Source organism: Antennarius striatus, chromosome 18, assembly GCF_040054535.1.
Source record: "Antennarius striatus isolate MH-2024 chromosome 18, ASM4005453v1, whole genome shotgun sequence".
Lineage (NCBI taxonomy): Eukaryota > Metazoa > Chordata > Actinopteri > Lophiiformes > Antennariidae > Antennarius > Antennarius striatus.
Genome location: NC_090793.1, coordinates 10,635,001 through 10,662,634, shown reverse-complemented (window position 1 = coordinate 10,662,634; position 27,634 = coordinate 10,635,001). Strand labels below are relative to the sequence as shown.

The following is a 27,634-nucleotide window of genomic DNA, read 5'->3' as shown; positions in this document are numbered from 1 at the left end:
AATTGCTGACTTGTTTTACCAAAACTGGACAAGTGTACACATCCATAATGGTAAGCATGAACATGAAATCATGTACAATTTCCAAAATAGGTCAAATGTCATTGTTATCAACAACGTTAACAACATCCAAGAGAGATTCACTCAAACATGAACACACACTCCAAAAAAAACCCATCATATGAAATATGAGCAAAATATACTTGAATTAAACCAAACACTGACTGAACATGAGTTCCTCATTAACAAGGAACTTAAGAAATTTTTGACACACCATAGGTCGTAAAAGCATCTAAATCATTCATAGCTCTGAAATAGTCAAGATTGATTCTTATTCTTGTCTAACACATTCTTCTTAAAATGGCTTCTGCACTGAGGTCAGACGAACCTTCAACCTTTTCTTTCCTGCTTAGATAAATAACCATCTTTGCTTGGCTCAGAAGAAAGTTTAGAATCTGCCAATCCTTTTTTGATTTTTCCTGCATTTCAAAGCTGTAATGTACTGTACTGTATATCTGTCTCTCAAAAACAAGACTGAATGAGAGAAAGATTCCCTCTAAAAACAGGAATAGATTGTCGAGTCCCTGACATTCTAGGACGCAGTGAAAAATAGTTTCCTTGTGAGAACAGAACAGACAGTTTTCAGATATATTTGGATTCAAAACTGCAATCAAACTGTTGATGGCGCCGTGTAAAATCTTCTATTGGAGATCTCCAACACTCTTTGTTAACGGCTACTTATTCAAAGACTCACAAGAAGGGTTCACATTCGCCATCAGCCCAGAGAGAGTATTGGTATTCATACTTAAGGTCCAGTGGATTGATTTAAATAAGTTTGGATAACCATGATCTGGATGGATGTGAACCTACACAAATGAGCAATTTTAGTATCACTAGTGCCTTGGCCAGGTTGGGTAATTATACTTACTTCAACTTTTTTGTCAGTCACTTAAAGAGAATTTTCAGACATCCAATTTCAAAATCCTTCAAACAGGACATACTGTGAGTAACATCAGTGGCATCTGTTCTTAAGGGATATGGGTGTCATACCACTGAGCTACTGGGGCGGCGGTTGCTCAGTGGTAGAACGCGCGGTATAGCGGGTTGTCCAATGCCAGTAATTTCCCAGCGGGTATTAAAATCAGGATATTAAATTTTGGTCTAATAGGGTAGCAAGTACAGTAAATGGTGTATTAGATGGTACCTATAATATCCCCTGAGGCACCACACAAGAAATAAGAATAAACGAGGACACTACATTTCAAGATTGAACATTTTTCAAAGATCTGTCAATTATGAAAGAAACCAGTTGAGTGGACATGTGTTTTTGTAAAACCTTAGATAAAAATGTTAAACCTTAGATAAAAATGACAGCTTGAAAAATGACAGCTTGAAGATGAGTGTAGTTACTCCTTTCTTTAAAAGGAGGTAAATTCTATGATTTTTGAAATAGGAAGGGAAAACCCCACAAAACAGGAACATAAGATAATAGTTCATGCAGCAGGAACAATCTGGACAGCTTTTTAATTTTTATTTTTGTAAATTATGGATGCAATTTGTAAAGCAGGTGGATGATTTTGAAAGAAGAACACTGCAGAGGTTGCCAGAGAGATTTCACTTAAGTGGTTTAGGGATGAAGGCAAATAAAAGGTGATGAAGGGTTGACAAATCCCCATGTTTTTCACTGAAGTAATTCATAAAATGTTTACATTTCTGTGGATTCTGCTGATTCAACTAGTCAGCTAGGTGAGGGATTAATTACAGAATTTACACATTTTAAAGGTATTCAGGGATTGGGACCATGATAATAATCCCCCCATTTGATTTGATGGATTTTAGAAGCATAGAACAGAAAATTGTGCAACATTATTGGCTGAAAGAAAAAAGCAAAGACTTGAGAAAAATCTCAAATATAAACATTGATTGTGTAGTAATATACGTACAGTATAATTATAGAGTTATTCTCTGATCTAGCTATGTCAACCTGAGGCACCACACGGTACACGAGTTTTGAAGCACTTGCCTGCAACACAACATTGTATTGTAGTAAATGGTTTAAAAATAAGTCAAAACAGAAATAAGTAGTCTCTTAGTTCAGGGATTTTATTTTTACTGTTGCAAACACCTCATATCAATGAAATCACAGGTGCCGCTTCTAATGTCACTGAATTTAGTCATGCGGCATATTTCTGTAAATTTCACTCCTGGCTTTTTTATGAGGTGGTTAAAAATTGAATACAGCAGCAGAGTTGTAGTAATCTGTGATCTATGCTGACAACATTTGAGTGTTGAGAGCTCATGGTAAGCCTATTTATGTAGCAATGTGGTTATACAGTAACTTTGTTGTCTGAAGTCAGAGTCATCACATGGTGCAGGACTAAGAGACTAGAGAATCAGCTGCAATGGAACTCGACAAAGGCTGAGCGAACACGTGAAGAGAAACACAACAATGACTGACAGAGAATAGTAAGGAAAGGAAGAGAGAGGTAGCAGAAATACAAGAATGAATATAAAAATGGAGAAGTGGAGTGAGACTATCCTCTGTTCCTCTGTTATTTAGAGGACTGTAAAACCTTTCTGTAATAAGATAATGGACTCCCCCTCATCTCCTCATCCAGACAGCTCAGCCAGAACAGATAAGGGGAGAAAAAATTTCAAATGCTAAATTTAATTACTGATATGGAAATATGTAACTGATATAGTAATTAGTTTTTTTGGTTTTGTGGCTGAATTGTGTGGCTGAATCATGCTTAATTTCACAGTAAAAAACACACCAGAGTAATACCCTCTAGATAAGATGAGTGTGTAGGTAATGTTTTCTGGAGTCCTGTATGGGAACAGTAAAAAAGACCTGTTCAACAATGCCATCATTTGCCCCAACGACCTGTGGTGAAGACCTTAGCAAAAAAACAAAACAAAAAAACCCCTCTGGTTGTAAGATAAATACCTACCACTGCTGGTAACCAAAAATGTGTGAATGATGAGCAGCATCTTTAAAAGTACACAATGACCACATTTACAATAGTATACAGTAATTATAGATAAAACACAATAATGTGCTATGGCTCATGGTTCATCCCCCACTCTTTGCCACAAAACAATTCCATTGTTACTATGGTATCAAAAACATGGGGATGGATTCTGCAAGTATCGCTGTGCAGGTCACTTACATAGATGGATTGCACTCTCCGCCAGTGTCCCAGCCCACAGCAATACATCAAGACATCCAGGTGGGGGAAGGAGGAGACAGGCTGATGGAGCCTCAGAGGTGGGTCATCTCAGGCCAGGCTCACATTCAGGATCCTCATGGCACAGATCGCTAGACCATTAGTTGAGTGGGGATACCACAAGGGAATCTCTTGCATCCAGGAGTTGTTGCAGGAAGTAGTGATCACCTTGGGGCTCAGTGGATGCTCCCTCTCAAAAGTTATCTCCTCAGATTAGTCCAGATGACGGCATACAAAACCCGCCACACAGAATCTGCAAAGTCCTTTGTTTTGTGAGGATCCAATCTATTCCAAATCCAGTGACTGTGCTGAGGTCTGTATGTCTTGTGTTTCCACATGTGTTCCGAACACACAACGAACAGTTTGTTTCATGTCAGATGTGCCCTCCTGTGCTTACCATCCTAATTCTGAATCTCTGCCCTTTCTCTAAATCTGGACTCACCCTGTCGTCTCTCACTGTTACGCTACAGTCTTGGTCCATAAAGTTTTTTTTGTTTTTTTTTGTTTACCTACCCTTTGATTAAATTGGAAATTGAATCTCTTACATCACCTATATCCCTTTAAATCTTTTTCTTGTAAGCCCACATTTCGAGTCCAGGGACAAAGATTGCCAGGTTCTCTGCAATTCCTTCTGCTTCAAAATTACCGGTGCTACAGCTCATCTTCCAGTATCTCTTTCTCCACCACGCTGCTTCTGTATCTCAAAGATCCTTTCATCTCTGCAGTGTTCTTGCTTATCTGAGTCAGTCCTTGCGCTCTTGTTGTGGCCATGCATGCACATGTGTGAGTGTCTGCATGTGCGAAGGCTGCAGCTGAAGCTCGCCACTTTCCCTGTCTCCCTCTGTTGCCATGCTAGAGCAGGTAATAACCAGCCAGCGCAGCAGACACACAGCCTGAATTCAAATGCGCCTCCAGCTTCTCAGATTTACAAAGCCTCCACCCATCGTTAACAGCAATGTCCCATTCTCCCTCCCCTTTCCTCTGTCCATCCTCTTCTGTTTTCCCCTCCTGCTTTTCCTTCATCTCTGACCATAATGTCTGCTCTGTCTCCCTCCACTGTTGCTTCCTTTCATGTAATTTCACTTCTTTGCAGCTGCGCTGTCTTCTTTTCATGTTACATTGACAGCAAAAGGAAGAGACATATAGGGATTGTTGTGCTTTTACTCAAATTTGCAAAAACATCTCATTTTTTATAGTAATTTGTGGTCCAAGAACATTTGATTTTCAATACAGGAAAAAACTTTCAGCATGTTTTCAGAAGAAACTCACATTTACTAGCTACTTTAGCGGCTCTTTCAGGCGTTACTTCAAGACAGTGATACATTGAGCAATAGACTAACCATGTTAGGTTAATATTTTGTTGTTAAACTAAAAATTTCACAGACCTTCAATGAATATTAAATGCATTAAGGTACAGGTGCAGCAGGTAGATGTCATTAGTTTTGCATGTACAGTATTCAAATAAAAGTTGGTGACAGTCATAATTCTGGCCTTGAGGATGGCAGCAGATGAAAAATTAATGTAAAAATGGCTGTAGCTGACATGCTTGCCGTCATCTTGTCTGCAAGAAAATTGATGGATGGATGCATGGATGGATAGATGGATGGATGGATGGAGGGATGATTCTCCCATTCTCCCAGAAATGTGTTTGTAACACCAGATCACTATCTACATATTTGTATAAGACATTTCTGAAGTTTTGACGCTAGCTTTTTGGGTAAAAAGTACGAATAAATGATAACTCATTGAGGCAGGCATTAAAATGACTTTGAATGACTAAAAAGATTATACAAATGAACTCATGTGCCTTGGGGAACTCTTTGCAGTTGAATGTGACATTTTGAGACTCCGATAACAAGGAAAAGAGATGTTGACTATTTTTTGGGGCGGGCGGGGATGTGGTTTTTGTTTTTGCTATTGGCTTGGGGCATTCTTCATTCACAGTCACACACACACACGTGTGCACACGCACGCACGCATACACACACACACACACACACGGTTTTGCCAAGGTTACAAACAACAAGAGTTTTATGGCCATGAAGACATAAACCACTATGGTGCAAAAGATGAGAGTGAAATTGCAATTAACAATCATCAAGGACAAAGCAACTAATCAGAAGAGAGCAAACAGAAAATATGTAACGTGATGGAGAATTAATCAGATTCCTTCTTAAGTTAAAGAACCAATACCCATGCATGACCAAATGGCGAACTGTCAGGGATTGTGTTCCCTGGTCTAACCACAGTAGCACTGCACATCATGATGGATGTCTGGATCGACTTAGAGCTGTGAGTCAACTTTTTCCACCATGAACATTATCAAAAATAAGTACTGTTCTAGGCTCACAAATGAACACCGACTTGTCTGCTTGAGAATGTCACTGAGCCCATTCCAACCAAGATTTAAATTACTGGCAGGCTAGATACATGCCCCTTTCTCTCATTAGACATTTCTGTTTGAATCTTTCCCCTGAAAGAGCCACTTTTTATTAATGTTTTCTGAGGATGTTAATGTTTTTTTACGTGAAGTGTAGTCCTTCATTTCTTGTGGTTGGGATCTCTTTAATTTACAAGACCCACTCCATCACCCAGAGTCATGGAAATATTTTAAATAGTTTGACTGACAAAAACAAGAAAATAATATCTGCTTACCCAACTCCCCGACTATGTTCTTTCAAACACGTTTCATAAAAATCTGAAAACAATTTGATAGCGCTAAACATAAACAAACACATGCTGTTAAAAATACACCTCCTTGGCAAAGTTCATATCATAAATTAGATGTAGAATTTTATATCAAAGCAATAAATTGTTAATTATCACCTTAATCTAGCAAAATCTCGGAAATTTTCATTGTTAATATGAACAAGTTAACATACACTTTCAAATATTTTCATCTGTTTTTAAATTATGTTTATTTTGCATATGTCATATTATAAAAAGGCTAAAAAAAATGAAGCTTCTTGTTTGAAACTTTTTAACTTAAATGGTTTAGATAAATCAAAAAGAAAGTAAGTAATATGAAAGTAAGCATATCCTCATCATCAACCAAATATCTGGAAACAAATATGCCATAGAGACATGAACAGATGACTTTCTGGACCCATATTGTTTTGAATCCAGAATTACTTTCACACTTTAACTCGATGAAAGGCCTTATAATTCATTTGCAACCATTATGATTCAAAACATGTCGTTTGTCATTTTTCCCAGCAATATGTGTCTCTACTACAGCTCACGGAAAGATACCAGCTGTTCAACCAGAAACGCAACAGATCTATGATGAATGTGTCACTTCATCTCAAAACATGCTATGCCGTTTGAAAAACTTCAGGTTGGCCAGAAATGTGAAGTAGATGAAAGTCAGGCCCACCAGTACATTTTTTAAAGGGTACAACACAGGAGTGACATAACCAAACACAATAATCACAGCAACACGAATGATGAAGAAAGGAAGGTCCTGCAAAGCCAATCCAGCAGAGGCCAATAAAGGGCTGTTAGGTACAATAACCACACGGAGAGTAGACAGGAAGGCAAAGATGTAGATAGGAAACACCCATCCTGAGTAGAAGACTGATGGCTCTCCTGCCATTCTCACAATCTCCACAGTGTCTAACCAGAACATAAAACTGTCCACAATCACCTCTGCCCTCATATCTCTCCTTCGCAGGAAGCCCAGATGGCCAGAGTAGGATCCATGCCATAAGGATGATGAGTATAGGTAGGCTGTGCTGGGTGCTCGTGAGCTTGGCGTGGAGTGGCTGGGTGAGCCAGTGTTGTCCTGCCATCTGTCTGAGGTGCTGCCATTCCTGGTGTCAGGCTGGCCTTGGGTCAAACCGTTCTGGCCTATGTCAGTGTGTAGTTGTCTGGAAACAGTGGCCACATGGTTCAGGTGGGTGAGGACAGGTCCTGACATGTCAAGATCAAGGTCCAGACTGTCTGCTAAAAATGACAAAAGTACATAACATCAGCCACTATAATTGACATTCTGTATGAGAGGATTATCCTCAAGGCCAAAATCAAGGAACTACTTGACAGTGTACCTTAATATAGTCTGACAAATCCACAAAACTCAGGATGAATTTGAATCATCACCTCAATGTAAGCCAACATTAAAAATTGTTAAATTTTACTGTACTGTTGAATTTGACTGCACAGTTTTAGTTTTATTATTATGAACGTAATACAACCCAGAGTCCAGTTGTACATCATCAATATAACAACTTCCCAGCTTTATAGTTTAGTCCTGCCTTTCAAGACAGAGCCAATGGACACCAAAATAATCTGGCTCTGATTCAGGAAGAAGAAAAAGATGCTTGCCAATCATAAAGTCATGTCTTGGCTCCTATTGTCCATGTATACAAAGTATACCTCAGATTGCGCCAGGTCTCCTGGTGAAATGGTAGCTCACTACCATCAGTATGAGTGTGTATTATTAGGTGAATAAGAGGTGCTCTTTGGGTACAAAAACCATATTTTTAAGTAAATTTATATGTGTTTTGTTATTTTGAAATGAAAGGCAGATTACTTGGTTTGAGATTGTATTTGTGGATAAAATGAAAATAAAATACCAAATTAAAATGCAGCCAAAGAAAATATGTGTGTGCTTTGAGATCTTTTTAGGGTGGGTCTCTTCTGGGGGTACACAAAAGCATTCCCTAACCTTAACCCTAACCCAACCACTCCCTTCCCTTCCCAATAATGTAACTAGACAGTGATTATTTAGAGAATCAGTGACAAAGGACGGCCTTGATGAGCTCACCAGGAACAATTTTGATATTGCTGGCAATCTGAATTCACATTAATACATGGATCAAATGGCCATAAAAATGTATCCTATACACCATATTCTCAAAGCACCACTTGCAGAGCACTTCAAGGGACATGGTTGTACATCTTCAAGTCCTCTGAGCACATATTAGTAAATACTTCCATGAACCTTTGGACAACACAGTGGCACAGTGGGGAATGTTGGGTTACGTTAAGAAGGTCCTGGGTCCGAGTCCACCTGGGGCCTTTCTGTGCAAAATTTGTATGTTCTCATGTTTACATTCGTTCTCCAGCACCACCAAAAAACATTGATTTGAATTCCAGGTCATTACTGTAAACGAAAATTACTTCTCAGCTGAGGTCTTTTGAGAAGCAATTCTCATTTACTTGCTGAAATAAATGTTTAAAAAAAAAACCTGAAGAATAACTTCCAGCACAGGCAGCATGGTGGGACAGTGGGGAGTGCTGTCACCGCACAGTAAGGTGGTTCCCGGTTCGAGTCCCACTCTGTGGCTGAGGATCACCATGTAGTGTTGTAGAGGCATGTCAACCAGGACAGCTCTTCAACAACCCTGGGACTGGAGACCAGGGATGAGCGTCCCTGTAGTATCCTCAGCCCAACCCTCCATCACGCTCTGAGTATCCACCTCTCTGAGTATTGCCACCTCAATCATGGAAAATTAATGTCAGAGTCAATGTTTGTGCTCGCCTGGTGCATACAGGTACCTTCAATTCTCTAAACCTCACTACTCAATTCTCACAGACCCTAACCATAACCAGGGATGAAGTTGAGCACAACTAATTTTATAAAGCAGAATAAATACAGTAATATATGATGTAAATAATGAAAATTCAGGATATATTCACTTTAGTATTTAATAATGCTGACAATTACATGGCTTACACTGTCCAAGGAGCCTGCAGGGGCGAATCCTCTCTATGATGTCCACACATATGAGGGAGAAAAGCACCAAGGAGACAGGTAACTCAAGGAAATGGTCAAGTTTTCTTCCTCTGTCAGCTTGCACCTACAGAACAGTATGAAATGAAAACTATGGGTTTAGTAATAGAAAGAAGTGACCTGGAACATATAAATCATTAGGGGTGAATTGTACAGAAACAAAATTGAAACCTTTCATTGTGACATTTCCAAGTTTTATAAGGCCATACAATTATAGTACCCGGTTGTTATAGAAACTAAGTTGCTCCTGAATGCTCTTAACAGAAGATTACAAAGTACTAAATGTATGAATGCCTTAGCCAATTCTTTGAGGGTAGATAAAATAAACCCTTTCTTGGAGGGTGCTTTTCAAGATTGAGTTAATGTCCAACCTGCTCACTGTAGGTTACTGAATACACCAGAGGGAAACTTCAGTCTTGATAGATGTATTTTGTTTCTTCTCTGAGTAATGACATGCATTCTTAGTAGAAGTAGTGAAAACATTTGGTTGTAACTTAAAGCAGAAAAAACTGCAAAAGTGACAGAGCAGAACTGATGACAGGTAATCTATTACGTTCTTTGTGGTGCGATGTGCCATGTCAGCCTTTGCTTAGTGAATAATTATAGCACTGTAAACACATTTTCTCACGAGGGCGTCATAAGCCACAAATGGACTGTTAGAGACAAAAATTCCTCTTCAACAACCCTGTTGGAGCATGACAGGAGGAAATGTCAACAGATGCTTCTCAGTGGCAAGAGGAACAACTCTCCATGGCATTACCTTGGAGCTGGCTATTAAAATAGCAAAGCACGGTAGTGTACACAGGATGAGATACGCCAGTGCCGTTGGTCTCCTGGCAAACGAAATGGATTGTTATAGTTTTCATTTGAATAATTATCAGCATATGCTAATTGTTTTTTTAGTATAGGAATTTGTAATTGTGTAGTATACACTGTATTTTAACACGTCATTTTCAGAGTTAGACAAAGATATACAGTGCTATTATATTATCATTAAGAAAAAAAATCTACACAGACACAGATATGCATGTACGCACATGCATAAAACATACAAAAACACACAGAGACATTTTAATTTCTTAAGATTTTTTTCCCTTTAAGTTTTGTTAAAGATTTACAGAGGGCTCCAGTGATTTATAATTAAAGAGTTAACAAAATGTATTCATTAAAATCGGCTTCATATCACCATAGTAACTTCAGAGCTCATTTTTCATCATGGACACTTTTTGATCAAAACGTAAGTTCTTTATACTACATTTTTTGGATTTAGGTCTGATTCGTAAGATGTATTTATTTTTCTTTGCCACTTTTCTACTTTTACTTCCTAGCTATTTTCGAGGCAAATTCATCAAGGTGGAACCTCGTCATTTTATCTCCTTGTCCATTCCATCTCTTAAAGGGCTTCATCTGGTATATGTAGACACTTAATCTCCGTACTTACCACTGTTTGATCCCTGAGATGAATCTCTTCTGCTTCAGAATCACATATTTTAGTGGAACCCACACCAGCAGAGTCACAGAGGTTACGTAGGCGATAGAAACGGCCACCACTAACCAGTATGCAGTATGATCCTGCCCTTTCACATCACGTATGAGGCTGGCAAACCTCTCCATAATCACAAAGACTGGCACTACAAGGGCTGCAAACTGCAACACCTCATACAGGATAACCTTGACAGTTTTCCACGAGGGCATGGTCCCTGAACACCACTTGCTGATCTGAGCAAAACACTTTGACAATCATCCCTCAGAAAACAAACCTATCAGGCCATTGGACTCTGTGCACCAACACTGCTTACACTGCACCAGAGGCTATATTCTTTTATTGCTGAGGCAATGAGGTGTTCATGCTTTCCTGTTTATGGGCTCACAAAGGAAGTGCAGTCTTATCCCATAATTTCAAGGAGAAAGTCAAGCTGAAGAAAAGCCTGACTGTAAACAGGTGCTGGAAATACTAGCTAACCTTAAGTACAATACCCGTTTTAATAGTATTTAGATATAGAAATAAAGATGGAAACACACAAATCAACACAAATTATGCAAAATTTTCTGCAATACAACAAAATACTAACAAAATACGATCCCTGCAAAACAATTCTTAATAACTCTCCACCAAAATAACACATTTTGGTTGCTTTTAATGTGTACTGTACACATCATTCTCATTTAAACTTGTTTGCTTTCGAAGTACAGTACACTGCCATCTAGTGGACAGCCTCTGAGGTCTTTTAATTTCATCTGTCTCTATGAGGTGACGTTAATACACATTTAGGTGCATATTTATTAAGGTACACCTAACAAATGAATGTGTGATCCAACCTTGTAATAACAGATGCAAGACGGTTATAGTTATATATTTACTAAAAAAAATAATGTTTATGGTGGAACCCATTGCATGTACTGAAGGTTAGAGCTACAATAATTTTGCTGATCAGCTAATCCAAAAAAAATGAATTGATCATTTGATTGATAACATTTTCCACTTTTAGAAGCAAATACACAAAATATTTAGTGGTTACAGCCTCTTAAATAAAGTAATAAGACTGTTTTCGACTGTTGGCAATAGAAACAAGAAATATTTGAGGGCATCACTTTTGGCTCTTACTGTATTTTTTTTTTTTAATTGTAAACGAATAATCTTGAAAATTGAGAAAAATGAAATTGTTTATGCAGGTAAAACATGTAGAGTGAAATTCTTTACAGTTAAAAAAAAACAACAAAAATTAGTTTTTTTTTAATCTAAAATGGCTTCAAAAACAAGAAAAACAAGGGGATCCATACTATTCTGTACATTTGGCCTAGTTTTATTGTGATTACCAATTAAGTATGATTAAAATAATACAAATAAACAGCAGGTACACATTTAGAAAGAAACTTCACAACAGCAATGTTTTAAAATCAAAATCAGGCATTATCTTACTCATGTGCAATGAAGTTACATCAGGGCCGCATTCCAACATTGTGCTGCGAGATGATATTGCATTTGGATGCTGTCTGAAGAAAAACTGGCTCCTAGACACATAGTCCCAGGTATTTTTGTTTACTTTTCATACTTGAAACAAAAAATAAAAAGAAATTGTCTTTGAATTTACAAGGTTAACAATAAAATCCTGTTCTTGTTCATGAACTCCAAAAAAATCCCAAAAAAACAGTTTAAGATGTGATTTGTTCTTTCTTAAAGGTGGTGAAAGAATGGTGGGAGAAACATATTTCAAACATTTCAAGTCTGATCAACACAACAGTTTCTCTGCAAGTGGAAAATCCTTTTTATCATGTTTTAATAGCTTTGTAACCCCTTCAGATATCATCATTCAGCATGATGCAAAACAGTATTTTTTCCCACCTTTTTCCAATCCAATTACTTTTTGTAAACATCTACGCTTTCCAAAGAAGTTTTGACTCGTAGTCTGTACCATAAAGTGTGGTACGAAGAGTAGATGTGCAATATTTCATCTTGAATGCCGCTGTATTGTACTGATAACATTATCAGATCTAAGGAAAGAAGAGTCTAAATCCTAAAGGAGTCATTACTATTCAAGAGACATGACAAAAGGAACATATTGTAACAGTATGTTCCAGTCAAAGGAATCCCATTTCAGCTCTGCTTCAGGTAGAAATTTGTTTTAGTGTAAGACAGCGGAAGGTTTGATCAGGTTTTCACATTACCATCTGACCCTACAGTACAATAAGCATTGTATCAAACAGAAATGTTCATGTTCTCATGAGACCAATTTAAATATACAACTCGGACAGAATATCATATATTCTGCTGTTCTCTGAATACATACATCCTGCAATGCTCCTTAAAATATAACAATTTTCAAAATATAAATTAAAGTGTAGTACATAAAAAAACACATTTATTTTCCAATGCTGACTACAGAGATTCTTGAAAGACCCTGGAGTGGTCTAGAGGTCGTCAGCAGCAAAGTCTGTGGGACAAGTCTGTTATACAGTCCCTCAAGCAAATCCTACATTGAACAGCAGGAAATTAGAGGGATTTAGAGCTTATTTTGAAAAGGAAAACTCTGCAGTATATCTAAAGGAGTCATTACAATTCAAGAGACATGACAAAAGGAACATATTGTATACTGGCATGTGAGGGTTTTTTGTTCATCGTGGCTGAAGTCCCATTCAAGGCAGCGATCAACACCTGGAAATGTTCTAACATAAAATCCCGCCCTGTCACATGATGTTGTCATGTGGCATCATTACTAGTTCAGTACAGTATATACAGGAGCCATGTGCATGCTAAATTCCTCTGAATTTCCTCCAAAAAACAAAGTGGCTTCAGTTTTCAGTACTTCAAAACATTGATGACATATACAGGAGATAAGTTTGCTAAAAGTAATTTTTAACGCTGAGGTTAAAGGAAACTGACACTCCAATTTTGGGACATGATTAGCAGTTGTCTTAAAAGAATGATAAGTCTGTGGCATGTTGTGGATTCCACTCAATGTTAGTGTATTAGTGACTGTATATATAATTGCCTATTGCCAAGGATGGTGTACTGATGAAATTATATTTGTGTGTTCACTGATGTACGCCTGCCTGAAGTGTATGTGTCACTCCAGTGGAACTATTGCCAGGTGGTGTCAGGGAAAGCCAATTCAAATTTCACATTAAATAATGTAGTAATTGGGTAACATTTTGTGGTTTAATTATTATTTAATGGGTCTGCAATTTGTAATTAATAATCAGACAGGTAACCAGGACAACATTATTTTTGGTGAAACTTTTGATGAGACTGAAAAATACTGTAGTTAAATATTCTCTATTCCGTCAAAATTGAAACCGCAACGTAAGAAGTTTAAGATAGTAAACTTCAGGTCTGCTGATATGAGGTTAGATGCTAAAACTGCACCAACTCTAAGGACGCCCCTAAAAGGACAGTTAATCAACGACTGACACCATTTTTGGGTTATTTAAAAAAAAAATCTTTTCAGGACAGCTAAATCCTAGATTAAACAGAAAAACTTTACCCCCATTTCCCTCAAAAGGTGAGTTTTTTTGTCAGAAACTTAAGACATTATTTAAAAATTACAGACCAATAAAATAAAGTATTACCACATTTTAATTTTCAATTGTTCTTTGATAAAAAAGGAAAATGTATTTATTGCTGTCAGTTCTAGATTTGGAAGTGATCAGATTCTAATCAATTGATCAGAAAAGAATGATCAAAAGTTGTGCAACTGAAAGTCAAAGTGCAAATGAAAGCCCACAGCTTCAGATCAGAGTGATGAGAGAGAAGTGTATAAACAGAACAATAAATAAAGCACTAAAAGATGCAGAGTGAAGTTCCACTGTGTGGCTTGGTGTGAGCTCTTCAAATCAATCTTCATGATCACTTCTAAACCTGAAGTGAGAAGAGCAACAGAATCTTTTTTATTCATGTCAAATTTCAAAGCGAGTCTAATCCATTTGAATCATTCCTTCCATGTGGTGATAAAACTTATAATGACACATAGTAAAAGAACATATGTACAACCACTGTTTGATCAAGTCTGGTGTGGGTGTATATGTGAGGATTATAGTAAGACTTTCTCTGAGTAGGGAGCCTGTGAGTTGTCTGATGAAGGTGTAATGCTTGAGCCAGATGGGCTGTTGTAGTTTGCCGTTTGCGTCATGCTTCCAGTGGTCGTGCCAGGGGCGGGGCCAGGGGCGGGGCCGGGAGCAGTGACGTTGTTCTGGTAAGATTGAACTTCTGCTGGTGCCATGCTGCCTTGAGCTGCAGTGTAGACCGGTGGCTGCGCCATATACATGTGAACATCACTAATGAAAAGAGTGAAGGAACATTATGTCAATACAGAAAAGTGGAAGTATGACTGAGGTATAGAATAAAAACGTCAATAATATCTGCTGTAAACTTAACAAGATTTCATTTTACAAAAAGGGAGATGCTTTGGGGAGTAGATCAACAGCAGAAAATACGATTAGATCACATTACAAAAGTTGAGGTTAGTGAAATTTCCAGCAATGATATAATTCACACTAATTCAAACTTCATAACCCACATAAACTCTAAAAAATTAAACACACTGAAGAAGAGAATATATAAATGAGGAAAGAGTTAATGTTTTGGCATTATGCTGCAGTTTAAAATGGAATGACTTTTTTTCTGTGTTAAATACAAGCAAATGATGAATAACGTCACTAACTTATGATGAGTTTCTTTTATTTAAGTGAACAGGAAGCCAATCAGTCCACTAGGGTATGTGAATCTCACCTGGGAGCTGGCTGACCAGGTAAGGGGGCTCCAGCTGGAAGCTGCTCCATGGGAACAGTGTAACCCTGCAGCCCAGAGCTGCTCATGGCATACGAGCCGGGCGTAGACTGACCAGGGTAGACCTGTGTCTACAGACATGAGCAGAACACACACTGTGTTAGTGAAGAACGTAGTGGTAAGACGAACAGTCATACCACAAATCAGGTAGGCTACTAAATATATCAGTGGCTGTAAAATAACTTCTGACACTGGTGAATCAATCTAAAGCCCTTAGCATTCTATTTTGTACAGCAGAGAGCGTTACAACTGTCACATTTATGTCAACTTGAACGTACCTGCTGTGCGACACTGGCAGGCTGCTGCATGTAGTACTGTTGGCTGTGCAGCTTGGCATACATAGCATACACTGGATCTTCATTCATTAGCTTAGCATACAGAGACAGCGCTTCCATCACCTTCACGTTCAGTTCTGACAGCTCCGAGTGTTTCCTTGTCATTCAAAAACCACACACAACAGATAATCAGCTTTCATGAAATACACACGTGGACAAAATTGTTGGTTCCCCTCTGTTAATGAAAGAAAAACTCACAATGGTCACCAAAATCACTTGAAACTTTTAAACAATCAAAATTAGACATTTCTTTGGAATTGTCATTCAACAGAATTATTTAAAACTAATGAAACTAATAAAACAGGCCTGGACAAAAATGATCGTACCCATAACTTAATATTTTGTTGCACAACCTTTTAAAAAAAATTTTTTATATACAGTACTGATTTGATCTCCAAAAGGGAAATTAAGAACGCACACTCTAGTTAGTGGTTCAAACACATGCATACATATTGGTTAGCACAGGCCCCTGTAGCACACGCGCACACACACAAGGGCGCTGTAGTCATGCAAAGGGAGGTAGAGTGGCGGGCAGCCCCCTTTGTGGAGAGCCAAAATGAGCAGCTTGTGAGGGGGACAGCGCCTTGCTCAAGGGCGCCTTGCTCAAGGGCGCCTCGGCGGTGCTCCGGAGGTGAACTGACACCTCCCACTGTCAGCTCACACGAGTGTTTTTGGGCGGGAGCGGGAATCGAACCGCCGATCTTGAATAATAAGACGACCCGCTCTACCGCACCCTTTACCACTGAACCACTGCCGCCCCCTTTTGAGGCAGTCCCTGCAATTAAATGATTTAAGTGAACTAAACGGTTGGAGCGCTTCAATCAGTAAGCATGTTTCCTACCTGTCTATGTCCTCCAGCTTCTGATCAATGAGGGGTCCCATTTGATTACAGGCACCTACATAAAAAATAGTTGGGTCACTAATTTCAGGTCATAGCATCATACCAGATTTGCTTCTGTATGCTGACAAAAGCTTTGTCAAATTCTTATGCATGCCAACCCTTACTGAAGCTTAAACTCAGTTTACCTTCAAGCTGCAGTAACTCCACGCTGTCTGACTGGTTGTCTGTGGGGTCTGCACTCTGGATCATCTGCAGGAGCTGGTCCATTTTATCCTGACAGATTGCAGAGAAGATACAGTGTTGACATTTTGTAGGTGCTTTAGAAAACTGATTCATTTTAAATGTGAGTTAAAATATGTTAACTTTTACATTCACAGAAACACGGTTTACATTAATGTTTTTTTTCTTTGCAGCGTCTGAATTTGACAGCAGCTGACATTTTGTTAATAGCAGATGTTATTATGTAGCAAATGCAAGTGAGATCTCAAAGTGGCATAGTAAGTACCGGTAGCTGATTGCTCAAAAGAGCTTACCTCATCTATATAGACAGGCTCTTGTTCAGGCTCTATGGTCTCCACCTGGATGTCCTCGCTGAACTGTACCATCTTCTTCTCTGTCTTAACTGTGAATTTCCAAGAGACGGTGAATGTGACAAACAAAATAGTACCGGTACACAACAACTGGTTACTCATACATAAGCAATCCAGGGCCATGATTGGACGACAATTTTAAAACAATACATAACTCCAAAATTATACAAGCTTCTGACTAATGATATTACAATTTCATGCTCTAATTTGTCAAGTTAAATTTGTGGAACCTGCTGCAACAAGTTCAGCTTGGTCATGTTTAGTAAGCAGAACTAAGACAACATATGCCCAATGGCTATATAGGGGACAAAGCTTTAATATCATTATCAGACAATAAATAATATTTTAACTACTATGAGATTCCAACTTATATGAATTAGCAGAACTATTCATGTAACAATCCACTGATCATTTCCTGTCTGTGTAATGATGTTATTTTGCTGTGGTCATTCACAAGCTGGGTTTAAGATCTCCCTGCAAGATCAATAAAACAGTATTGCTAATGGCCTAATGGGCTATTAGATGGAATAAGTGGATTAAGGACATACTTACTCATCTCTGGCTCTGCTGTGAGGTCAGCTGTGACAAAGTTAGAGGGGAACAACCCCACTCCCTGGTATGTTTCCCCTTTCCACCAGTTGGGGTCACTGAAATGTAAAAGTATCATTGGAAATACAGATCTGAACTCTTCTCAGTGCCATATCAGGATCAAAAATGTAAAGGATTGGATGGATAGATTTTTATTATTTAGAAAGCACAGTGCTTAGCGTCTTGAAGATATTAGAATATCTGTATTAACTCACAAAAAGATATTTTAGAGATGATATTCCATAAATCCGTCACAAAATCAATCCCTCAAACCTGTCAGTTATTTTACAAATTCTTAAGTTGGACATCTACCCACTTATATCAGTGTGTGTGAAAATTGACCTGTCATCCATGATAGTGATGATTTCTCCTGACTTGAAAGTGAGCTCATTGTCTTCTGCAGCCTCAAAGTCGTAGATGGCGCGTACCTTCCTGCCATTTGACTTGTGCGAGGAAAGCAGGCTGGTGCTAGGGTAAAGGGTCGTCAAAGACGTCTGCGGCTGCTGACGTTGCTCCTTCAGTGACAGCTCAATAGCTGCACACGAAAGACAAACATAAGTTACTAAATGTTTGCCCTTTACCCTAAATATTGCAAAACATCTGCAAAGTAGTAAACCAGCGTAAAGTGTGACTTAAGCAATGCAACTAATGAACTGATGGTATAAATGGGCATGTTTTCCAGGATAGAGACCCTTCAAATACATTTCTCTATTGACACCAGATTAAAAAAGCCTGCATACCTTTGGCTAAGTCTTCTTCTTCTTTTTTGTTTGTTGAGGTGGAAGGGTCCTTTGCCACTAAAGCAGGACTTGCTTTTGCTTGCTCTGCTGCCTTAAAAAAAAAAAAAGAAATCCCATGTTCTGTGACTAAAGTGAAACTTAAGGCCCTCCCATTTGTATTCCAGAAAACAGGGAGGGACAGGAAGCATATTTATATAAAACAAAACCTGTATACAGGTAGCCTCAACCTACCAACGTAATCGGTTCTGACAGTTTGTTTGTAAGCTGAATTGTTCATAAATTATTTATTAAATTTCAATCTATATTCGTCAATTTAGGTCATTTAAATACCATTACTACTCTAAATACAAAAGAACTATTCCCTGAAACTTACCAAACAATAAGAGGAAATTAAAACAACACATTATGAAATAAAATATAGGTACAGGTTGTTTTGAGTTAAGTTGTTCTCGATGATACGTTAGTTTTCAAAAAAATTATCACTTTACTTGATTTAATGTCCGTTCATCACAAATATTGGAATTGTAAAATCGCTAGAAAACTGCTAAAAGCACATAATATCATGTTACAATAAATAAGAATAAAAATAAATAATATCATACAAGGTCCCAATATCTACGACTAAGCATCGATTTTGATTCACCTGATTGTTTTGAATTCAGATTAGGTTACGTACGGTAAGCTTTTGCCACTTATAATTTAGTCCTTGAGAAGAAGAACACACTCGACCAGTTTGTTTTGTTAAGCGCATCCAACAACAAGAGCCAAAGTCAACTGTTGATGATCCACTGTACAATACTGTCATGGGTACATTTAGAGCAAAGGACGAAGTGAGGATGGGGTGTTTGTTGGTGAGAGACTGTCGCCACTTCCACAACCATCACCAGCCTTTGCTTCATCAGACATAATAAACACTAACTTGTCCAAGGGGGTACGAAACCTGAGGTGCTGAGTTGCTCGTAGAGACACATACAAGATCGAAAAGAGGGAGATTAGTGTTGGAGCTGCATGTATGACGTGGTGCTGCTCAGCAGCGGTTGCGGCAAAAATGAGAACTGCAGTAGTCAAATATGGCAGTGCGTGGTTGTTCGAATCTACAAATTATCTTATCTTGAAGACTACCCTTACCACCTACCTGGGACCCTACAGCAGGAAATGTAACACCCTGCTCACGTAGATTTTTGATCATGGCTGAGATTAGACTGAGCTGGGGATCGTTGCGAAAGTCCTCCGCCCACTCCACCATCAGAGCTTTTAGCTTCTCACACACTTTGGGGTGACCCTTGAGACAAAAATTAACATCATGAGAACAATGACACTGAAGTAACATTACCTCACTTTATATCCAAATTAAGTTTTGATCCTTTCGTGATTAGTTCCCAGGAAATAAAAACTGCATTGCATACCTTGTTTAAGACATTACTGACTTCACTGGCAAACTCTCTAGAGCAAACCTCCAAGTGGAATATCTTCCCACAGTTTGAGACACAAGCACCAAGCAGCTGTAAGGACGAAAAAAAAAACATGTGGAAAACATGTAAAACACATGAAAAACATTATCATACACCGCAGTATCATAACACCAACAAATTTATCCCGCTCCCCTCATTTATCTGTGGGAAGTTAATTAAAGGATGGTGACAAAAAGAAAACACTATGCCTCTTATCTGAAAAAAACAACACATATACCACGCATTATTTTCTACTTACAGTCAGTGCTTGCATAGCTACATGGGGATCTTTGTGGTTCACTCTTCTCATTATGGATCGGAGACATTCTTTAGGTCTGCAGGAGAATGGTGGAGATCAAATGTCAAGGGAATTAAATGCTTGGAAAGGAGAAAAAAATGCTATATATTCTGTAAAATAACTCACTTTTAAAGGCTTTTAATTAACTATGATTACTATCAAATTACATGTGACAAAACTCATGACTTTTGGTCATCCTTGTAAACAGGTTTTTTTTGTGCTTTAGAACATTATGCTACAGTATTGCTTATAAATATGTTTGTTTCAGGGAGATAGTCAACAAACCCAGTGCGTGACTGTCCTATCTTATCACATATGTCCAGAATGAGGCCCCAGTCCTCAGCTGTGTTCATCTCACTGGTTGCTTTCTCTACAGGAAGGAAAAAAAATGAGAACAGAAAAGTTAAACATTAAAAATGCATTTCTTTAAAGACTTAGACAGAGAAGAGCCAGAGAGGAGTTGTTGAAAGATATCTCAGACAAAATATAGTTGCAAGTTGTTTTTCATGTGTGAGCCTGTCCCTTGTTTTTATTTTTGTGTTGTGTTTATTGTCAATAATACAAATGTGTATTTAGTTGAGAAATACATACTAACAGAAGCTCTGAACTAAAAAAAAGTTCCAAAGTAACTTCGATTTTAAGATGGTTTAAAAAAAAAAATACACAGAAATTTTAAACTGAAGTTTATGTCATTTTAGACAACTTACAAAAGAAAAATTCCTGTATTCATGAATGAATTACAATAAAGAACTGGTAAGGATTATTTTCGGTTAAACCTGAAGAGAAGTTAATTTGACATACGTTGTTTTTCAACTTACATTGTGTCTCCTGGAACAAATTAAAGAAGGTAAACCTGTACTGGGTTTGTATTGAGACTGTAGGAGGTTTTTTTTATATTAATTCATGCAGTAGTTTTGGCTGTTTAATACACTAAATGCCTTTTATTTGGTGATTGTGCATTTCATGTAGTACTACAGGGAGAAGAGATCAAGAAGGTGGAGGATTTTAAGTACTTAAGGTCAACAGTCGAGAGTAATGGAGAGTGTGGAAAAGAGGTGAAGAAGTGTGTACAGGCAGGATGGAACTGGTGGAGCAAAGTGTCAGGTGTGATGTGTGATAGAAGAGTTTCAGCTAAAACGAAAGGAAAGGTGTACAAAACTGTGGTGAGACCAGTGATGTTGTTTGGTGTAGAGACTGAGGAAAAGACAGGAGACAGAGCTGGAGGTAGCAGAGATTAAGATGCTGACGTTCTCTTTGGGAGTGACCAGGATGGATAGAATCAGGAATGAGTAAATCAGAGGGACAGCACATGTTAGAGGTTTTGGAGATAAAGTCAGAGAGGTCAGACTGAGATGGTTTGGACATGTCCAGAGGAGAGATAGTGAATATATTGGTAGAAGGATGCTGAGTTTTGAACTGCCAGGCAGGAGGCCCAGAGGAAGACCAAAGAGGAGGTTTATGGATGTAGTGAAAGAGGACATGAAGGTAGTTGGTGTGAGAGAAGAGGATGCAGAAGACAGGGTTTGATGGAGGCAACTGATTTGCTGTGGCGACCCCTAAAGGGAAAAGTCGAAAGGAGAAGAAGAAAAAGTGCATTTCATGTAGTTAACCAGCAGCTTTACGTGTGTCACTACTATTATTTGCAACTTCTATATCCAAATTACACACTGTTAACATGGTTGACAATTTTGTGTACCAAGCACGGTATAAAGTCTCTTTTCCTTGTATACATGACTTGCCATCAAGTTACATTGTTTACCCAAAAAAGAAAATACATATGATGAAAGTTAGACCTTTTACAAAGATCACAAATACTGCTATTGTACCATATTTTGTAGCTCACCTTCTAGTCATGAAGTACAAATGGCAAAAACTTGCACAAAGCAAAAAGAACCATACCTTAATAGCTGCTGTAGCTATACATTTATCAAATAATTAATCACAAATAATTGATGAAATGTTCTTATACTTCTCCATCATATTGGTTTTGTTTCTTTAACCAGTTATTATACTAATGTGATTGCCTTTGATTTTAAGGTCTTGACCTGCTGACTTGGCTAAACACTCTTATCAAGTTATTTGTTTAGTGAAAGGGATAGATATCACTTTAAAGAAAAAAGTAAAGAGAATATCATATAAACACATTATAAAATTATTTAAATAATTACTTTTTTAAAATTGTGATGTCATGTTACAAATGCTGAACTAGAACTTTTATCTACTGTATATTCCCATCACTACTATTGGTAGATGACAATGCCAATGAGACACACAAACACACACACACACACACACACACACACACACACACACACACACACACACACACACACACACACCACACTGATAGAAAAAGAAACAAAGGCAAATAAAGAAGGTTACAAGTGTTTATATATTAACATAAGAAAGTGTCTGTCCTTTCCCCACCTCCCACACTGTACAACGTCCCATCTTAATTACGTGGTTAACCACTCGGCCGAGAACACGAGAGACAAGGAAACAATCAGTTTAAGTGTAATCATCCACTTTCATTATTTCTATTTCTGAGATCAGGCTCTCCAAATCGGTTAGATAACAATATTGTGATACCTTAAAGCGCCGATGAGGCAGCTGGATAGTTATATACTTATATTCCATTCTACTTAATGTATGTATGTATGTGTATATACGAATACAGTACATACACACATACATATACATGTGTATACATACATACGTGTGTATGCGTGTGTGTGTTTATATGGAATACAAATAAATATTGATATTCTTTATAAACGTTAATTTAACAAATGTTGAGGTCTAATCGTTTATCGAACGATGTTATCATCAAAATGTTAGTTGTTGCTAAAAGCTCCACATACGGTCGCAAGCTAGCTAGCTGGCTAAAGAACTTAACAATCACAACAACAAATAAGCCACAAAATACACTTTAAGTTTAGGTATAATGCAATATGCGCTGGAGAAAAGATAAATGATATCCATCTGTCATTAAGAATTTTAACGTTATATAATAAAATCGACGCTGCTGTTGAAGAACCAAAAGATGACTGATCACAGCTACTTTAGTTAGCTAGATACAATAGCCTCTAGTCTTGATTACTCACCAACATCTTGATCAAATGGGTTTGTCGTGAAAAGAGGCATTGCTGGTGTATTGACCACAGCGGATTTCGTCTTCCTCTAATATTGTATTTTCCTCTGTTTTCTTATTTCATACAATAAAATACATAGTAACGTCACAAACACGAATCTTTACTGGCAGCAGTAGGATTCTACACAATCACTCCTTCGCCAGACGGCAGTGAGCAGGGCATTCTGGGTAAATGAAGCAAACGCTCCGCTGCACTATGAAATCAAGTCATTAGCGTTGCTATAATTTGACACTGGTCGGTCACTGCTGACTTAATGTTCAGAAATGGATATAAGACCTGGAACAAGTTACAGTATCCTTTTGTTCCGATAATGATTCAGGTGAGGTTCAAATCCTGGAGCTTGTTATTAAAGTGATTTTTCAGAAAATGTTGAAAATTCATTCATTTTCATTCATTCATCTTTCTACCCGCGTCATCCGCTTGCGCGGGTCACGGGGAGCTGGAGCCTTTCCCAGCTGTCATACTTATATGACTTTCCTTTACAGAAAATGAACAATTTACCCATAAACAACTATAAACATGTCATGATCAGGTATGGTCATCATTAGACATCATTTTATCATGTTGATCACGCAGTTCCTGCTCCAACGTTGGGTAATTATCAGAATAAATTACTACTCTTATTTATTTGTCTTTATTTAGATTTTACAGTATCAACACAAGAAGCAGTAGTAGAAGTATTTATGTTAACATAGAAAATAATATTATCACAGTGTGACAACATAAGTAAATGTTGCATTCAAAAATTTTGGTAATAAAAATCTCAAAAAAGTCTCAAAATGTAATGTAAACATACACTTCACAACTGAAAATTATTTGTTATTATAAAGAATGCAATGCTCATAGCATGCAAAATAGAAGAAAAACTTAAAAAACACACACAGTAGAATCATGTTCTTTTTTATTTATATATTTTAGAAGAAAGGCAAGATGTTCCTATGTAATATTGATCAACTACAGTATATCATTGCTGCATCACTGTACAGTCTACATATTACCAAGTTAAGATTTCCAATTCCTACATTAACACAATTTAAAGTATAGCTTGCTACTCTTTACATGTATATTTTTTTTCCTGGTTTATATCTTGTGATAAAAGGGAAATACCTTTATGGAGTTGTTTTCCTTTTAAATAAATAAAAAAAAATTGTCATTACATAAATACAATAAAATTGTTTTGATTAAGACTAGATTTTAAAGTTTTAAAAACTTTAAGTCCTGAAAAAATATTTGATTTTTTTAAATGGTAGATGGTACTCATTGCGGTGTTTAAATGGTAAACATGTTTTCTCTAATATTTAGAATTGTACCACACTACAGGTTATCTCAAGGCACATTTCAAGATGTGCATTTTAGAATAAACTATTAAATCATTTTCTTTGGTTTCTGACATCTGCTGCAGTGTATTCATAAACTGAAGTAAAATTGTAGCTGAACGGAAATAAAATGATGCCGATGTACCTGGACTTCCAGTGGGAGTTTCTTTTTGTTTTTAGTTTGTTAAGACAAATAAATGGCTTTTAATCCTATGTCTATTTTCAAAGAAAGTTTTACAGAACAAAAAGCACAAACTCCACGCGGTTTTCTTTACATTTTAATGTGATCCATAGGAATTTGGTAATTTCATTAAGGTGTCATTAGCCCTGAGCCATATTACAAACTCCAATTCAGTCCTTAAACAATATCAGTTGGAAAATGTCAGCAATAACAACCGCAAATTATAAAGATGTAACATATTTCACTCACTGTACTTTGTGTAATGGAAAAAAATCACTGCGTAATCAATATATTGCTAATGTTTGTACTGATGTTTGCTAATGTTATTCCTATAATGTACTGATACAAGACACAATATTTTGTGAAATATTATTTACAGATACACCTGTACATCAACGGCTCCATCATTAGTGTTGTTTAAAAATGCCACATGGTAACATTTTCTGCAGAACTCAATAGTGGGTTGGGTCTGAGCATGCTTTGTTTCATGCATCATCCTGTGTTACAAAGGGCCTTTAAGAGAAACACTAGTCCCAATCTCAGTGACGCTCAACTGTTCCAACTTCATCAGAGTACTCTAGACATTTAGCGATAATCCGCATGCCTTTCACTCTTCTCATATCTTCACACTCAACTTCTGCTTCTTCACCACTCTTTGAGAGGCCGTTCTCACTGTTTTAGATGGACGCTATAAAACTGGAACTTTCACTGTGAAGAAAGCAACAAAATAAAGCATTAAATATAGACTGACAACTTTGTAATGCACTTACTGGCTGATACATTAGCAGTTGTAGCAACCATAATAAAATAGCTAAATAACATGATCATATCTGAAACATAAATATAGAGTTGTGCTTTAAAAGTCTTGTTGCTTTGATGGGTCAGAAACAATGTTAATACTAAAACTAAATTTATTTAAAAATCAGCAACTTGTTGTCTGATATGTCATTTTTAGAGGGCAGAAATAGTCTAATTATACATTATATTTATGAAAATAATCAAATTTTATACACACACATGTACTGTATATACAGTGTAGGAAATATGTATTTGATCCCTTACCAACCTTGAGCAATGATGACTTTGCAATGCATACTCTTAATATCTGTGAAGTCATTACCTGATTGAGACCCCTGTCCCAAATTGTCACCTGTGCCAACTAACAATGTAGTTTTCCTTCTCCTTTTGGTGTTTCCCTTCAGGGGTTGCCACAGTGAATCAGTTGCCTCCATCAAACCCTGTCTTCTGCATCCTCTTTTCTCACACCAACTACCTTCATGTCATCTTTCACTACATCCATAAACCTCCTCTTGGTCTTCCTCTAGACCTCCTGCCTGGCAGTTCAAAACTCAGCATCCCTCTACCAATATAATCACTATCTCTCCTCTGGATATGTCCAAACAATCTCAGCCTCGCCTCTCTGACTTTATCTCCAAAACCTCTAACATGTGCTATCCCTCTGATGTACTCATTCCTGATCCTATCCGTCCTGGTCACTCCCAAGGAGAACGTCAGCATCTTCATCTCTGCTACCTCCAGCTCTGTCTCCTGTCTTTTCCTCAGTGACACTGTCTGTAGACCAAACAAAATTGCTGGTCTCACCAGTTTTGTACACCTTTCCTTTCATTTTATCATTTTAGCTGAAACTCTTCTATCACACATCACACCTCACACTTTTTTCCACCCGTTCCATCCTGCCTGTACACGCTTCTTTACCTCTTTTCCACACACTCCATTGCTCTGGATTGTTGACCCAGAGTACTTAAAATCCTCCACCTTCTTGATCTCTTCTCCCTGTAACCTCACTCTTCCACTTGGGTCCCTCTCATTCACACACATGTACTCTGTCTTACTGCGGCCATCTTTCATTCCTCTCCTTTCCAGCACAAATCTTCACCTCTCTAGCTTCTCCTCCACCTGTTCCCTGCTCTCATTGCAGATCACAATGTCCTCTGCAAAACATCATAGTCCATGGAGATTCCTGTTTAACCTCATCTGTCAGCCTTTCCAACACCATAGCAAACAAGAAGGGGCTCAGAGCTGATCCCTGATGCCGTCCTACCTCCACCTTGAACTCCTCTGTCACACCTACAGCACAGCTCACCACTGTCTTACAGTCCTCTTACATGTCCTGCACCACTCTAACATACTTCTCTGCCACTTCAGACTTCCTCATACAATACCACAGTTCCTCTCTGGGCACCCTGTGATAAGCTTTCTGCAGATCTACAAAAACGCAGCTCCCTCTGGCCTTCACTGGGTTTTCCTGTATCTGTAGTACTCTTCATTGGCATGAAACCATACTGCTGCTCACAAATGTTCACTTATGCCCTTAGGGTAGCTTCAACTCCTCTTTCCCATAACTTCATTGTATGGCTCATCAGCTTTATACCTCTGTAGTTGCCATAACTTTGCACATCTCCCTTGTTCTTAAAAATGGGCACCGGCACACTTCTCCATTTCTCAGGCATCTTCTCACTATCTAAGATCCTGTTGAACAATCCAGTCAGAAACTCTACTGCCACCTCTCCTAGACACGTCCATACTTCTACAGGTATATCAGCAGGACCGAGTGCCTTTCCACTCTTCATCCTCTTCAATGTCTTCCTCAATTCATCCTGACTAATCTTTGCTACTTCCTGGTCCACAACAGTCACCTCTTCTAGTCTTTGTTCTCTCTCATTTTCCTTGCTCATCAACTCTTCAAAGTACTCTTTCCATCTACTCATCACACTTCTGGCAACTGTAAATACACTTCCATCCCTATCCTTAATCACCCTAACCTCCACATCCTTTCCATCTCTGTCTCTCTGTCTTGCCAACCTGTATAGCTCAGTCTCCCCCTCCTTATTGTCCAACCTAGCAAGTCATCATAAGCCCCTTGTTTGGCCTTTGCTGCCA

The 27,634-nt window shown here is 38.0% G+C and overlaps 2 protein-coding genes across 2 annotated transcripts in view; both read right to left on the bottom strand.

Moving 5' to 3' along the window:
- Window positions 1-6,528: 6,528 nt before the first annotated feature.
- tmem236 (transmembrane protein 236) lies at window positions 6,529-10,659 on the bottom strand. Its single transcript, XM_068341634.1, has 4 exons — window positions 10,400-10,659; window positions 9,719-9,791; window positions 8,902-9,025; window positions 6,529-7,169 (listed from the first exon to the last, which is right to left on the bottom strand). Exons 1-4 carry the CDS (start codon window positions 10,651-10,653, stop codon window positions 6,529-6,531), a joined length of 1,092 nt encoding a protein of 363 aa, XP_068197735.1. The 5' UTR covers window positions 10,654-10,659.
- A 1,082-nt stretch (window positions 10,660-11,741) lies between these two features.
- Window positions 11,742-27,634, bottom strand: part of LOC137612481 (collectin-12-like) — a 41,521-nt gene continuing 25,628 nt past the window's right edge. Inside the window, exons 11-24 of the mRNA XM_068341020.1 lie at window positions 23,189-23,264; window positions 20,370-20,454; window positions 20,046-20,121; window positions 19,742-19,837; window positions 19,471-19,617; window positions 18,336-18,426; window positions 17,938-18,130; window positions 17,560-17,654; window positions 16,951-17,039; window positions 16,603-16,690; window positions 16,418-16,472; window positions 15,520-15,673; window positions 15,185-15,312; window positions 11,742-14,730 (exon numbers count right to left, since the gene is read on the bottom strand). Of these exons, the coding sequence (XP_068197121.1) occupies window positions 14,487-14,730; window positions 15,185-15,312; window positions 15,520-15,673; window positions 16,418-16,472; window positions 16,603-16,690; window positions 16,951-17,039; window positions 17,560-17,654; window positions 17,938-18,130; window positions 18,336-18,426; window positions 19,471-19,617; window positions 19,742-19,837; window positions 20,046-20,121; window positions 20,370-20,454; window positions 23,189-23,264 (1,617 nt within the window). The 3' untranslated portion in view covers window positions 11,742-14,486. The remainder of the gene's footprint in view (window positions 14,731-15,184; window positions 15,313-15,519; window positions 15,674-16,417; window positions 16,473-16,602; window positions 16,691-16,950; window positions 17,040-17,559; window positions 17,655-17,937; window positions 18,131-18,335; window positions 18,427-19,470; window positions 19,618-19,741; window positions 19,838-20,045; window positions 20,122-20,369; window positions 20,455-23,188; window positions 23,265-27,634) is intronic.

Bases quoted from the DNA above. Each gene is read 5' to 3' on its own strand.
- tmem236 (XM_068341634.1), bottom strand. From the start codon at position 10,653: ATGCCCTCGTGGAAAACTGTCAAGGTTATCCTGTATGAGGTGTTGCAG. The intron at 9,792-10,399 runs GTAAGTACGGAG...TTCGTTTGCCAG, and splicing joins ATCTCAGGGATCAAACAGTG to GAGACCAACGGCACTGGCGT. The intron at 7,170-8,901 runs GTAAGCCATGTA...TGTCATTTTTAG, and splicing joins CTGCAGGCTCCTTGGACAGT to CAGACAGTCTGGACCTTGAT.